At 43.0% G+C, this 13,625-nt stretch overlaps 1 protein-coding gene across 1 annotated transcript in view; it reads right to left on the minus strand.

The window, feature by feature from the left end:
• LOC124545623 overlaps nt 1-13,625 on the minus strand; it is a 108,891-nt gene that overhangs the window by 57,965 nt on the left and 37,301 nt on the right. Inside the window, exons 2-3 of the mRNA XM_047124570.1 lie at nt 2,333-2,680; nt 144-348 (exon numbers count right to left, since the gene is read on the minus strand). Of these exons, the coding sequence (XP_046980526.1) occupies nt 144-348; nt 2,333-2,680 (553 nt within the window). The remainder of the gene's footprint in view (nt 1-143; nt 349-2,332; nt 2,681-13,625) is intronic.

Genomic DNA, 13,625 nt, shown 5'->3' on the forward strand with positions numbered 1-13,625 from the left:
CAGATTTGCTATCATGTCAGGCTTTTCATGGAAGGTGTTGGATTTGCGTGAGACCTTACACTCTGCATTAATGTACTGACAGCGAGAATCGTTACTAGACTATCCTTATGATTACCGTAGAGTCACGTGGAGTTGTGACTTACCGAGCAGCTTCTTGCGGCGATTCCGCTCCTTGGTGTTGGCGGCGGCCTTCTTGCTGGCCTTCTCTTCTTTGGGCGTGGGCGGCGGGGGCGGCGCGTTGACCGGCGCGACCACCTGTCGTGGCCGCTGCGACCGCGAACTACGTACCGTCGAGGAGCCGCCGCCGTACACCTCCTCGCGCTCCAGCGTCCCGCTGCCCACCCACACCTGCAAAGCGTCCGCGGCCCTTAGCAACTATGTCTACCTGCACGTAGTCTCACCGGCCTTCCTGGTTTGGAGGTACAGGGGGCGGACAAAAATATGGTAAAATCGAAAACACAAAACAAGTGATGTACTCTGTAGGAAAACGATTGGCATTGAGAACAGCTTGCATTCGTCTCAGGATGGATAACTTGACGCCCTGCTTTACACCATTCTTCCTGCAAAATAACTGGAAGTTCAAGTAACGATTATGGCGGTGTATAGCGACGCGCACCATGCTCTCCAAAGTAGACCACAAAGACTGAGTTTTGGTTATTATAGTGGCCAAGGTAGATCCAATCCTCGTGCTTACAAAATCAGTCCTGCACCATGCGAGCTTTCTAAACAGGCGCCTCGTCGTCATGGGTCAGAACATCGTCATCGGGGAATAAGTATTGTACCATGGGATAGACCTTACCAGCCGAAATGATCCCGTAATCCTTTGCAGTAATACAGCCTTGAATAGTAAACATGGGGCCCGCGAAATACCATTATACGGCTGCACACATCACCAGCGAACTCCTGCCATTCTTCACTTTTGTGAAGGAAACTCGGCCAGAAGTTGAAAACAGGATGAAACAAGACTCGTTCTACCAAATGGCTTTATTCCATTGCTTCATAGTACAGGTTTTGCCCCTCTGCATTGCTGTTGAGTGGTTTTGGAATAATAGCTCGCCCAAGAATTTCCAGCTTACCGAGCGCTCTTAGGATTGCTTTGGTACGGAGAGGGTTGGCTGTCGAGACATTCAGTTCAGCAGTGACTTTGTTACTGTTGTCCCCTAATTTTTCTTAACAGTCCTCTTCATTTATTGTCCGTCACGGTCACTTGAGATACACTTTCGCCCGCGTTGTGTCTTAAAAGTGTCTTTCCCTGCATATGGTACAAATCTTTGATATAGTGCCTCTTTAAACACCAAACACTTCTACTGCCTAGGATTCAAAAGCACCCACCATACGAGGGGCAACGATTCGTTCACTCACGAATCCAGTTAGCTCCGGCCTAATGCACTCACAACTAGACAGAACCCTGTTCTGGCCACGACTGATGCTTGCAACGTATTGAGCTTATTTCCCAGGTGTCATCCATGGTGAAATACACTACTGGCTATTGAAATTGCTACCCCACGAATATGACGTGCTACAGACGCGAAATTTAACCGACAGGAAGAAGATGCTGTGATATGCAAATGACTATCTTTTCAGAGCATTCACACAAGATTGTCGACGGTGGCGACACCTACAACGTGCTGACATGAGGAAAGTTTCCAACCGATTTCTCATACACAAACAGCAGTTGACCGGCGTTGCCTGGTGAAACGTTGTTGTGATGTCTCGTGTAAGGAGGAGAAATGCGTACCATCTCGTTTCCGACTTTGATAAAGGTCGGATTGCAGCCTATCGCGACTGCGGTTTATCGTATCGCGACATTGCTGCTCGCGTTAGTAGAGATCCAATGTGGAATCGGTCCGGCACACAGTTTTAATCTGCCAGGAAGTTTCATATCAGCGCACACTCTCCTGCAGAGTGAAAATTCTCATTCTGGAAACATCCCCCCAGCCTGTGGCTAAGCCATGTCTGCGCAATATCCTTTCTTGCAGGACTGCTAGTCTTGTAAGGTTCGAGGGGAGCTTCTGTAAAGTTTGGAAGGTAGGAGACGAGGTACTGGCGGAAGTGAAGCTGTGAGGACGGGGCGTGAGTCGTGCTTGGGTAGCTCAGATGGTAGAGCACTTGCCCGCGAAAGGCAAAGGTCCCGAGTTCGAGTCTCGGTCCGGCACACAGTTTAAACTGCCAGGCCAGGAAGTTTCAAAACCACCGTGCTTGTAAAAACAAAACAAAAATAAATAAATAAATAAATAAAAAAATTTGTTGCATTACTTATCGAAAGTCCCTGGTAAAACACTTTTCTGATTAGCGTGTAACCCATATTTAACAGAGATTAGGGGTGACGCACCTTGTGGTTCTCGTCGCCGTTGTAGATGCTGACGTCATCGGTGGCTCCGGAGAGCGCGCTGGCCGCGGAGGCGTTAGAGGTGAGCGTGCCACCCGCCCCCGCGCTGGAGTGGTGGTTCAGAGACAGGGTGCTGCGTCGCCACGAGTCGCTGTTGCCGGCGCCGCCCCCGCCGCCCCCCGGGCCGGAGTCTCCTCCCTGAGTGGAGCGCAGCGTGCCGTAGGCGCTGCCTCCGCCGGACCCGTCGATGTGCCGCGCGTACGAGGAGTCGGCGTACGCGTGGAAGCAGCACCGCACCAGCGCGTTCGCCGCCATCTCGCGCTTGCAGATGAACGCGTGGCACTCCAGCACCTGTCGACCAAACCAAGAGGACGTGCAAGTAAGAGTCGCTGCTCTCGTACGAGATCACTCATACGTAAAAAAACAAAAAACAAAATAATTGCAGACGCATATAACTTGCCTTAACAATTAGCAAGAACAAGGGAGTTAGACAAAGATATGCGCAGTCTCCGTCTCTTTTAAACATCTACATAGATGACGTGCCCAGTGCTTAAAACAAAATATCACCTGCGGCTTAAAGATCATCAGATACACTACTGGCCATTAAAATTGCTACACCAAGAAGAAATGCAGATGATAAACGGGTATTCATTGGACAAATATATTATACTAGAACTTACATGTGATTACATTTTCACGGAGTATGGGTGCATAGCTCAGAAATCAGTACCCAGAACAACCACCTCTGGCCGTAATAACGGCCTTGATACGCCTGGGCATTGAGTCAAACAGAGCTTGGATGGCGTCTACAGGTACAACTGCCCATGCAGCTTCAACACGATACAACAGTTCATCAAGAGTAGTGACTGGCGTATTGTGACGAGCCAGTTGCTCCGCCACCATTGAACAGACGTTTTCAATTGGTGAGAGATCTGGAAAATGTGATGGCCAGAGCAGCAGTCGAACATTTTCTGTATCCAGAAAGGCCCGTACACAACCTGCAACATGCGGTCGTGCATTATCCTGCTTAAATGTAGGGTTTCGCAAGGATCGAATGAAGGGTAGAGCCACGGGTCGTAACACATCTGAAATGTAACGTCCACTGTTCAAAGTGCCGTCAATGCGAACAACAGGTGGCCGAGACGTGTAACCAATGGCACCCTGTACCATCACGCCGGGTGATACGCCAGTATGGCGATGACGAATACACGCTTCCAATGTGCGAGTTCACCGCGATGTCGCCAAACCCGGATGCGACCATCATGATGCTGTAAACAGAACCTGGATTCATCCGAAAAATGACGTTTTGCCATTCGTGCACCCAGGTTCGTCGTTGAGCACACAATCGCAGGCGCTCCTGTCTGTGATGCAACGTCAAGGGTAACCGCAGCCATGGTCTCCGAGCTAATAGTCCATGCTGCTGCAAACGTCGTCGAACTGTTCGTGCAGATGGTTGTTGTCTTGCAAACGTCCCCATCTGTTGACTCAAGGATCGAGATGTGGCTGCACGATTCGTTACAGCGATGTGGATATGATGACTGTCATCTCGACTGCTAGTGATACGAGGCCTTGGGATCCAGCACGGCGTTCCGTATTACCCTCCTGAACCCACAGATTCCATATTCTGCTAACAATCATCGGTTCTCGACCAACGCGAGCAGCAATGTCACCATTCGATAAATCGCATTCGTTATAGGCTACAATCCGACCTTTATCAAAGTCGGAAATGTGATGGTACGCATTTCTCCTCCTTACACGAGGCATCACAACAACATTTCACCAGGCAACGCCGGTCATCTGCTGTTTGTGTATGAGAAATCGGTAGGAAACTTTCCTCATGACAGCACGTTGTAGGTGTCGCACCGGCGCCAACCTTGTGTGAGTGCTCTGAAAAGCTAATCATTTGCATATCACAGCATCTTCTTCCTGTCGGTTAAATTTCGCGTCTGTAGCACGTCATCTTCTTGGTGTACCAATTTTCATGGCCAGTAGTGTAGAAATGGCTTCAATACTCTACTATACGCAAATGATCAAACGATCATGTTCCAAAATCTTTGAGAAGCTGATGTATTCTAGAATAGTGTTTCACTTTAGAAACATTAACGCCCTCATAAACTCATAGTTTGGTTTTCAGGAGAGTTACTCTACTATGAATCTCATTTACACGTTAACCAAATTTTACAAGCGATACATAGTAAAATAGCGCCGGTCAGCATTTCCTGCTATCTATCTAATGCATTGGACTGTGTGAATCACTATATTCTCCAAAATAAATTGAAGTTTTATGAGATTGGTGGTATAGCTAAGATAATGTCACATCTACACAAAAGAATGCAGAAAGCTGTACATAGTATTTGAACCAATATAGTCTGGTGACACGATTCTGACTAGGAGAAATCACGAATGGGATTCCCCAAGGCTCAATCTTATTTCTACTATTGTTTGTTGTAAACTATCTTCCGTCTAATAACAAGCAGAATCAGTTCATTTTTCAGGTACACTAAATTGTAATCAATTCAAGCATACGCACAGAAACAGAAGAAATTGTAAACAATGTTCTTAAAAGTATCATTTACTTGTTTTCTGCGAACAGTCTCACCCTCAATTTTGAAAAATCGCATCATATTCTGTTTTTCACATCTAGGGGTACTAGATGATAAAGCCTAGCGTAACGGGTGGTGAGGAAATAAAAAATACGGCCGAAGCTTCTAAATTATTAGCTGCCCACGTTGATGATAATTTAAACTGCAAAAAGCACGTTTTGGAACGCCTAAAACAGTTCAACCACATTTGCCCCTACAATTATAGCAAATCATGGGAACTGACACATCAGTAAGATGACATATTTTACAAATTTTCAGTCAGTAATGTCGTATGGAATAGTATTCCGGGGTAACTCATATTTAAGAAAGAATGTCGTCGTTGTTAAAAAAAGTGTTGTAGGAATAATATATTGTGCTCAGCCATGATCCTCTTGTAGACATCCGTATAAAGTTTCCAGAATGAGGTTTTCACTCTGCAGCTGAGTGTGCGCTGATGTGAAACTTCCTTTCATATCAGCGCATACTTCGCTCCAGAGTGAAAATCTCATTCTGGAAACATCCACCAGGCTGTGGCTAAGTCATGTCTCCGCAGTATCCTTTCTTTCAGGAGTGCTAGTTCTGCAAGGTTCGCAGGAGAGCTTCTGTAAAGTTTGGAAGGTAGGAGACGAGGTACTGGCGGAAGTGAAGCTGTGAGGACGGGGCGTGAGTCGTGCTTGGGTAGCTCAGTTCATAGAGCTCTTGCCCGCGAAAGGCAAAGGTCCCGATTTCGAGTCTCGGTCCGGCACACAGTTTTAATCTGCCAGGAAGTTTCATCCGTTTAACGATTTGGGCATTCTGACTACTGGTTCGCAGTATATTTATTCCATCACGAAATGTAAATGACCCACTACAGTCCAAAAGGAACAATGATATACACAATTACAATAACGGAAGGAAAAGTGACATTCATTACTCCACGTTACGGTTGTCTTTAGCACTGAAAGGGATGCACAATGCTGCCACAAAAATCTTTGATAATTTACCTAGTGGTGTAAAACAACTGACAGGTAGCAAAGTAAAATCTGAAGACGAACTGGAAAGGTTTCTCCTAGACATTTCCTTCTATTCCGTGAAATAAGTTCTGTTATTGTAATGTTTATAGGTGGGGTCAGTCAATAGTAATTAGTAACTCACACATGTATACTAAAAAAAACACTTATAAATATTCACCATGTGGCCATGTCTACAAATTAATTTGCGTTCTGGATGTAAAGTGACTCATTCCATATCATTACGATTTACCGTGCAAAATGGTCATTGGTTTATAATCTAACTAACCAGTAATTCTCGAAAATGAAGATAACCTTCAAGGAGACGTTCATCATCTTATTTTGTTGGCTTCTAAATATAACATGAACACCTCCACTAATGAAACAGAAGCTACTGCATTCAGGGGAAAATCTCCTGTAAGATAAAATTGTAGTTAATTCTTTATGGATCTGAAAACTTGGGTTCCCACGCAATAGAATATGAGCAGGATCCAAGCTGCGGAAATGAATTCTCCGTAGCGTTAAAGAGTGTACCAAAGAAGATCCCTTCAGAAATGGAGACATCGGGAATGAAGTAAAAGCTCATTCAGTGCATAGGAAAATAGATCTAAACAGAGTCAGACAGTGGGAACATCTAGACACAATCCATGAAGGTAGACTTTCAGCACAAATTCTTGGTTACAAAGCTAAAGGGACATGACAGAGGGGAAGACCACGGATAAGACGGCCGGACCTTGTTGATCGAGGCTGGTGAAATCGCATAATCCATGAATAGAGGAGAAGAGGGCAAAGAGGGAAACACCAATTAAAGCAGAACATTCTCGTGGTCTTCAGTGTGCTGAATCCTAATAGGACAAAAAAAGCGTATTTCACACAGTCTCCATCTTTCTACAGTCAACACCTAATAATGCACTTTATCGAGCTTCATGACATTCAGTCAAGTCTCGATTTGCAAAGCTTAAGGCACCTGGCAAGTTCGATTTAACGAAAGATTGACTGAGCACTGTGGAATCTCAAAACAGTCGAAATGAAACTTTAAAATATGGTATTGCAGTTTCAATAACATTCGTATTCTGTTACAAAGGGAAGCAGAAAGAAGCAACTAGAATTCAAATAAAAACTCTTAATTTTTTTAGCACTAAATAATTTTTTCATTTATTTTAACATTTCAAACGAAGGAAACACATAAATTTCCTAGAGTACATAGGAAAACATCAGTTTCATTTATTTTTCCGTGCTGAACAAACTGTGTGATTCTGGCGAAATAGTTCACGACTGAACTGCCGCACGTCAGTCTCAATGTCCACGGGCACAATACCGGACTGAAGAAGAAACAACAGATTTCAGTTGTTTATTACGTACAAACTAATACAGGTAGAAACAAGTTGCGCGAGTCTCTGGTTAAAACAAGGCTCGATGTTTTTAACACCGTTGTTTGTTTGTAGCAACATAGCGAGTACACCACAAGGAAAATCATGCTTTATGTAGGAATTTGCAAGAATTCAGCCCATTGTTCAAGCGTAACGTGCATTCCGCCGTCTGTTGAGCAAGAAACCGCCTCTGCACCATCAGATTTATGGCTGGCATAAAAAGTTCTTGGAAGCTGGATGTATACGAAAGGGAACAGCACAGGTCTGCCACGCACGTCGAATGAAAATTTTGTGCGACTTCGAGATTCATTCACGTGGAGTCCTCGGACGTCCACAAGACGGGCTGGCCAGAAATTTCAACTTCCTCAAACAACGGTGTGGCGAGTTCTGAAATGATGCTTGCATATGAAGCCTTACAAGTTGCAGTTACTGCAGCAACAGCGCCCCGGCGACGGTAATAGAAGGTACTAATTTTGCATTTCAGTCCTCCAGGATATGACAGACTACACCTTTTCCCAATAACTCATCTTTTCGGACGAATCACCGTTTCATGTGTCTTGTAAAATAAACTGCCATAATGTAAAAGTTTGGGGGTCACAAAACCCTGGCCGTCGTCGAACATGAAAGACACTCACCGAAACTGAATGTGTTTTGTGCCGTTCCTGTTCACGAAGTTTATGGACCTTCCTATTTGGAGAGGAAACTGTGGCACGAATGTCACATTCGGACGTGCTGCCTTAACTTCACTAAGATTCCAGTGATTTCATTTTTATGCGTGACGGCGCCCCGCTACACTTTCACCTTGAGATGCGGCGTTATCTTATCAAAACCATATGTTGGATTGGAACAGTTGGACAACAAGATCTAGTTCATTGCTTTTGGTCTCCCAGGTCACCAGACCTCACACATTGCGATTTTTTTCTGTTAGACACACAAAAGACAGCGTGTTTGTCCCATCTATATCATCTAGTCGTCAAGGGCTGCGAAATCTAGTTGTTGAAGCTATCGATTCAATAAACAAGGACCTGTTGATCTCTGTGTGAATGAAATGGACTACCGTTTCAATGTTTCTCGAGCAACGCATGGTTCTCGTGTTGAATGTATGATACAGTGTCTGTGCGACCATAAGACTTTAGACTTTGCTCCATCCACTTGACACGCGAGATGTATTTGTATCTTTCAATAAAATCTGTTATTTCTTTTCGAATCATGTATTTCGGCAAGCAACCATGTTCTTTGGCCAGGAGCGCAGATAAACCGACTGCTTGGGGACCGGTGCGCACTTTTGTATCTCCTTCCCCCGCCCCCTCTCGCCAAATCTGCCATTCTATCCGCAGTCTGAGCAGAGTACCCACTTCCCCACTCCTGCCGACGAATCGCTGCTCACTCCTAGGTTCACGGCAAGGTACGAGTGCTGGGGGCACCTCCGCTATTCCTCTTTACGATTTCGTAGTCAGTTCGTTATGGAGTATCTCTATAGTCTACTTCTTCTTCTTAGACCAACTGCGTGTTGCCAGGCCTTCCTAAAGATGTAGCCACTATCACGTTTGATCAGTGGCTTCCTTATTCGAATCTTGACAGATTCTTTAATGGCACAGTCCACATGTTAGACGTTAGTGTCAGAACCTTAGTACCTTCGTAAAAAGCGAAGTGATTCTCCTAAAATTAGTGAGCCACGCCACAGTATCAGCAAATTTTTCGATGCCCGAACTAAAAGCGAATGACGAAGCCTTATTTTTTTAAGTGTTTAATTTCTGACAAGCATGTTTTGTCCACTACGGTGAATAGCCTTTTCAAGTAGCATTCTTCATGATGCGAGATCTCACACGGGTGGGCTCGCTACATCCCTAAGTATGATACGTTTCCAGCAAACTTATATTTCTGTATTAGGACTGTTGACGAAATCTCGAAAGTTTTCGCTACATCCCTTTTTATTTGACTCTTCATTACACGGTCCCAGTAACCTGAATTTTGTCTATGAAATTCAAACTATGTTCATTATAAATTTATGCAATAATGACCTGGACATCGACACGGACTTAGCTCAGACCTGCTTGCCTTAGTAGTCCAATACAGCTTAAACTTTAACTGTTTTTTTTTTCAGGCTGTGCTATTATAATTTCGCATTAGCAGTGGCAAAATTATCAATAATTCGTAGGGGCCTTATTCAACTAGATGGGCTTTTCTTCTTTTTTAAGCTGTTACTCTCTAATTTAATAAATTTAATTTTTCCCTGCCAAAGCATGAAGTGCTTCTTGTTTTTGGCATAAAGCTCCCTGTCGTCCTCAGTGTTTCAATTACTATGGTAAGGTATTTCGCACATCTTGCATTACGAGGGCGTGCTAGTAAGTAATGCCCCCGAATTAGTTATGTGAAAACTCTTAAAGCTTTATAAGTAAAACAAAATTTATTAACATTCTACATCTTTATTCATCACGCAAATTTATTTCTCAACATAGTCATCCTGTACATTGCTTCCAATGGGGGATCAGTTTGTTGATACCGCCACTAGAATGTTTCAGTTTTTTGGCGGAGCCACAATCCCAACTCTGCTTGCACCGCTTCATCACTACCGACGAAAAGTCCTCGAAGGAGTTCTTTGAGTTTTGGAAACAGATGAAAATGGGATAGAACCATCTCAGGACTGTGTGGAGGATGATCGACGACGGTGAACCGAAGGCCTCGGATTGTTGCTAGATAAGCCGGCTGGTGTGACCGAGCGGTTCTAGGCGCTTCAGTCTGGAACCGCGTGACCACTGCGGTCGCAGGTTCGAATCCTGCCTCGGGCATTGATGTGTGTGATGTCCTTAGGTTAGTTAGGTTTAAGTAGTTCTAAGTTCTAGGGGACTGATGACTACAGATGTTAAATCCCATAGTGCTCAGAGCCATTTGATTTTTTGTTGCAAGATACAGCAGCGCTCGTGTGTGGTCTGACATTGTCATACCGAAGGATAGGGTGCTCCAAGTGTAGACAAAGTCTTCGAATCCGGAACTCAATTACAGCACGCTGTTTCCCACATACCGTCGTAGTTATATTACACACCATCGTGTTACACGGTACAATTCGGAGCACTCTAGCGGAAGATGGCTGCATATAAGTAGACATGAAGGCTAAAGAAGTAGAATGTTAATAATGCTTGTTGTATATGAAGACCTTAAAGGCTGAAACTTCCTGGCAGATTAAAACTGTGTGCTGGACCGAGACTCGAACTCTGGACCTTTGCCTTTCGCGGGCAAGTGCTCTACCATCTGAGCTACCCAAGCACGACTCACGCCCCCTCCTCACAGCTTTACTTCTGCCAGTATCTCGTCTACTACCTTCCAAACTTCACAGAAGCTCTCCTGCGAGCCTTCCACAGCAAAATGACTGTCTGCAGAGCGATCATATGCTTTACATGGTTTGTTATTTAACTGCCTTGATCGGTACTTTTTGAACAACATTACGGATTTCGGCTACGCAACAGCCATCCTCAGAATCTTCAAGGGGCATAAAACAAGAAATCATTACTGTTTGCTACATCAAGAGGTTAGAAGGGAAAACAGAACTTTTGACATAAACGTGTTACACTTCTCATTCTGATGCAATGCAGCAAATGATAGACATGTATAAATGACACGAGTCAAAGTTACCATGAATGTTTCAACCAGTATACACAGTATGAAAGTGCTGTGCTAGAGTTCGCCGACGCATGCATAACGTACAGATAATTGTACAAAGTAGTTAAAAGAAGGTTTGTTTAAAAATACAGTTCTTAAAAATGTTCTCAGTTGCATGTAAGTAAGCAAAATATTTTATATTTAACCATACAAAAATCTGTTAGTTTTCCTAGTTCCGCAAATTATACTGGTTGAAGCACGCATGGCAATTTTGAATTGTGTTATTCTTTCATGTTTATGACTTGCTGCAGTGCAGCATAAAGAGATGTACATCATGTTTATATTATAATTTCTATTTTATTTTTTAACCTCTTGATGTAGTAGATCGTAATTCTTCCCTCTTTTACTTGTATTGTAAATTCTGAAAATAGGTATGCAAACCCGATAATTTTGTCCAAAGAAACTCTGCTATCAAGACAAACAAAAAAACTATGTATCTTCCTGATATACCTGCCCTTGTACTTTCGCTTTTCCACTTCACAGTCACAACATCAACAGTAGAATTGGGCAGCTTTAGTGGAGGTGAAATGTCGCTGATAAATGTCATCCTCTGGCGACATACAATGACTGGAACACGTTAGAAGTCACAGAGTGCTGTTTGTGTACCGGCAACACAATACTCTCCGCCTACTTTTGTAGTGGTGGCTCCAAGGTTAATTCCTCTTGACACAACGGTGTCCGGATGCTTTTGATCAGTAGAGTATACGCATAAACTCTCTTTCGTACTTCAAGGGTTGCATAAAAAGCTAATTATGTGTATAGGTACTTAATTCATCCCGCTAACCGAAAATTTTGATGGATTTTGCTTACTATCGATATTAATACTGGCAAGATATCAAAGTATGTGACATAAATGACCGTATCTTTTGATTACAATGGCTTATAAATTTACATTTATTACAACGCCAAAGGTCCATAGACATTAGTATGTGACAAATTTCAATTTGATACATCAACCCACTCCTGAGGAAAAAGGGTCTTAATAGACAGACAGACAGACAGACAGTCGGATAAAACATAAATTTTATTTCGTGTGATATAATTATTAATTCACAATTTTCGGATTTTTTCCTTTGTATTGTGAAACATACCTTTTTGTCAATTTACACAATTCTAGGTCAAAGGGAAGTAACTTACAGGTTTTGAAGAGCGAGTGATATAAATGGTCGTATCTTTTGATTGTATTGACATAGATGCTTCAATTTCTTACACTTCAAAGAGGCGGTAGACCTTAGTACATGACATAAATTTCAGCTTAGTATGTCGTCCCGTTCCTGAGAAAATAGGTTTTTAACAGACGGACACACAAACAAAAAGGCAGGGAGGCAACAGTGATGATATAAGCGTTCCGTTTTTACCTGGTCACGTACAGACACCTAAAAACTATATTGTTGAAAGCACAAAAGAAGGAAATTGTCCAGCAGAACTGTAATCTGCGAGGTTCCTTGAAGCGCATCTGCTCACAACGCAAGTTACCAGAACAAACGAGCTGTAAAGAGATAACACTTCAGCTATTTCATTGGAGGCCACGCGGCACACGTCACCTCGCGAATGGGTAATACCCGCTTACGAAAGGCTTATTTGCCGGCCTTCAGTAATAACCTACTGTCATTCGTGCAGGAGTGACGCAACGCCTCAAACAGCAGAACAGCCGACTCAGAACCAACTGGGCGTCATTTAACAGCGGAACTTGTGATAAGGGTTTCTTCCACAAACTCGCTGTTGAGCGAAAAAAAATCGTAGCTATTTTCAAACTTGTGTAGAACAGAGAGGATGCAACGTTCCCACTCTTACTAAAAATTTTATGTGTATTGACGCCGAAAACTGTAAGGTGCGATTAAAACAGAAACATAATCCAATAACACAAACGTGTTACATTCATTTCAGTTTTGTTTTTAGGATCATCATTTGTAAAAAAGACAAATATTTCTTTTGTTATAAATCCATTTACGGACAACAGTCAGGTTATTAATTTCGGTCGACGATAACCATCTTCAGACTTGAGCAGATGCAGTGTACTACACAAATCGTGTCATTACATAAATAATTGTGGTCCGTACGTTGATTTATAACAAAAGAAATAGTTCCATTACATACATGCCATTGTCGACTGGAGAGCGATTAACGAATCAATGTAAAGAAAGCTTCAGATATGATTACTAGTTACGACAGAACTAAGCTGCCATCTTCACATCCACAGTGTGCAAGAGTGGATCAATGAATTCAATTTAAAGAAAGCTTCAGATATGAAGTTTTTATAGCCTTGATCGTGTGTTGGTACACTGGATTACTAACTTCGGCAGAACTCAGCTGCCATGTTCTGATCTACAGTGTACGTGTGTGGATCTGAAGATGGCAGCTTAGTCATGATGAAACTAGTAATCCAGTCTACTAACAGGAGCTCAGTGCAATAAAAACTTCATTTCAGAAACTTTCTTTACATTGAATACGTCCTGGATCACTAGAATATTTTGCTGTGGCTATTTCGCAACTTGTGGGAAAGAGAATTGTTCCTTGATCTCTGTTTCGCCTATTTTTCTAACTCTCAGACATTATTATTTAATAATGTTAATAATATATTAACAAAGCATAGATTACAAAGAAAAATCACATTCCACAATGAAGCTGCTACTTTTACTACAGGATCATATTTCAACGTAAACTAGTTACAGCATCCACAACGTTGAGTTCTGTACTA

The sequence above is a fragment of the Schistocerca americana genome, chromosome 8 (assembly GCF_021461395.2).
Source record: "Schistocerca americana isolate TAMUIC-IGC-003095 chromosome 8, iqSchAmer2.1, whole genome shotgun sequence".
Lineage (NCBI taxonomy): Eukaryota > Metazoa > Arthropoda > Insecta > Orthoptera > Acrididae > Schistocerca > Schistocerca americana.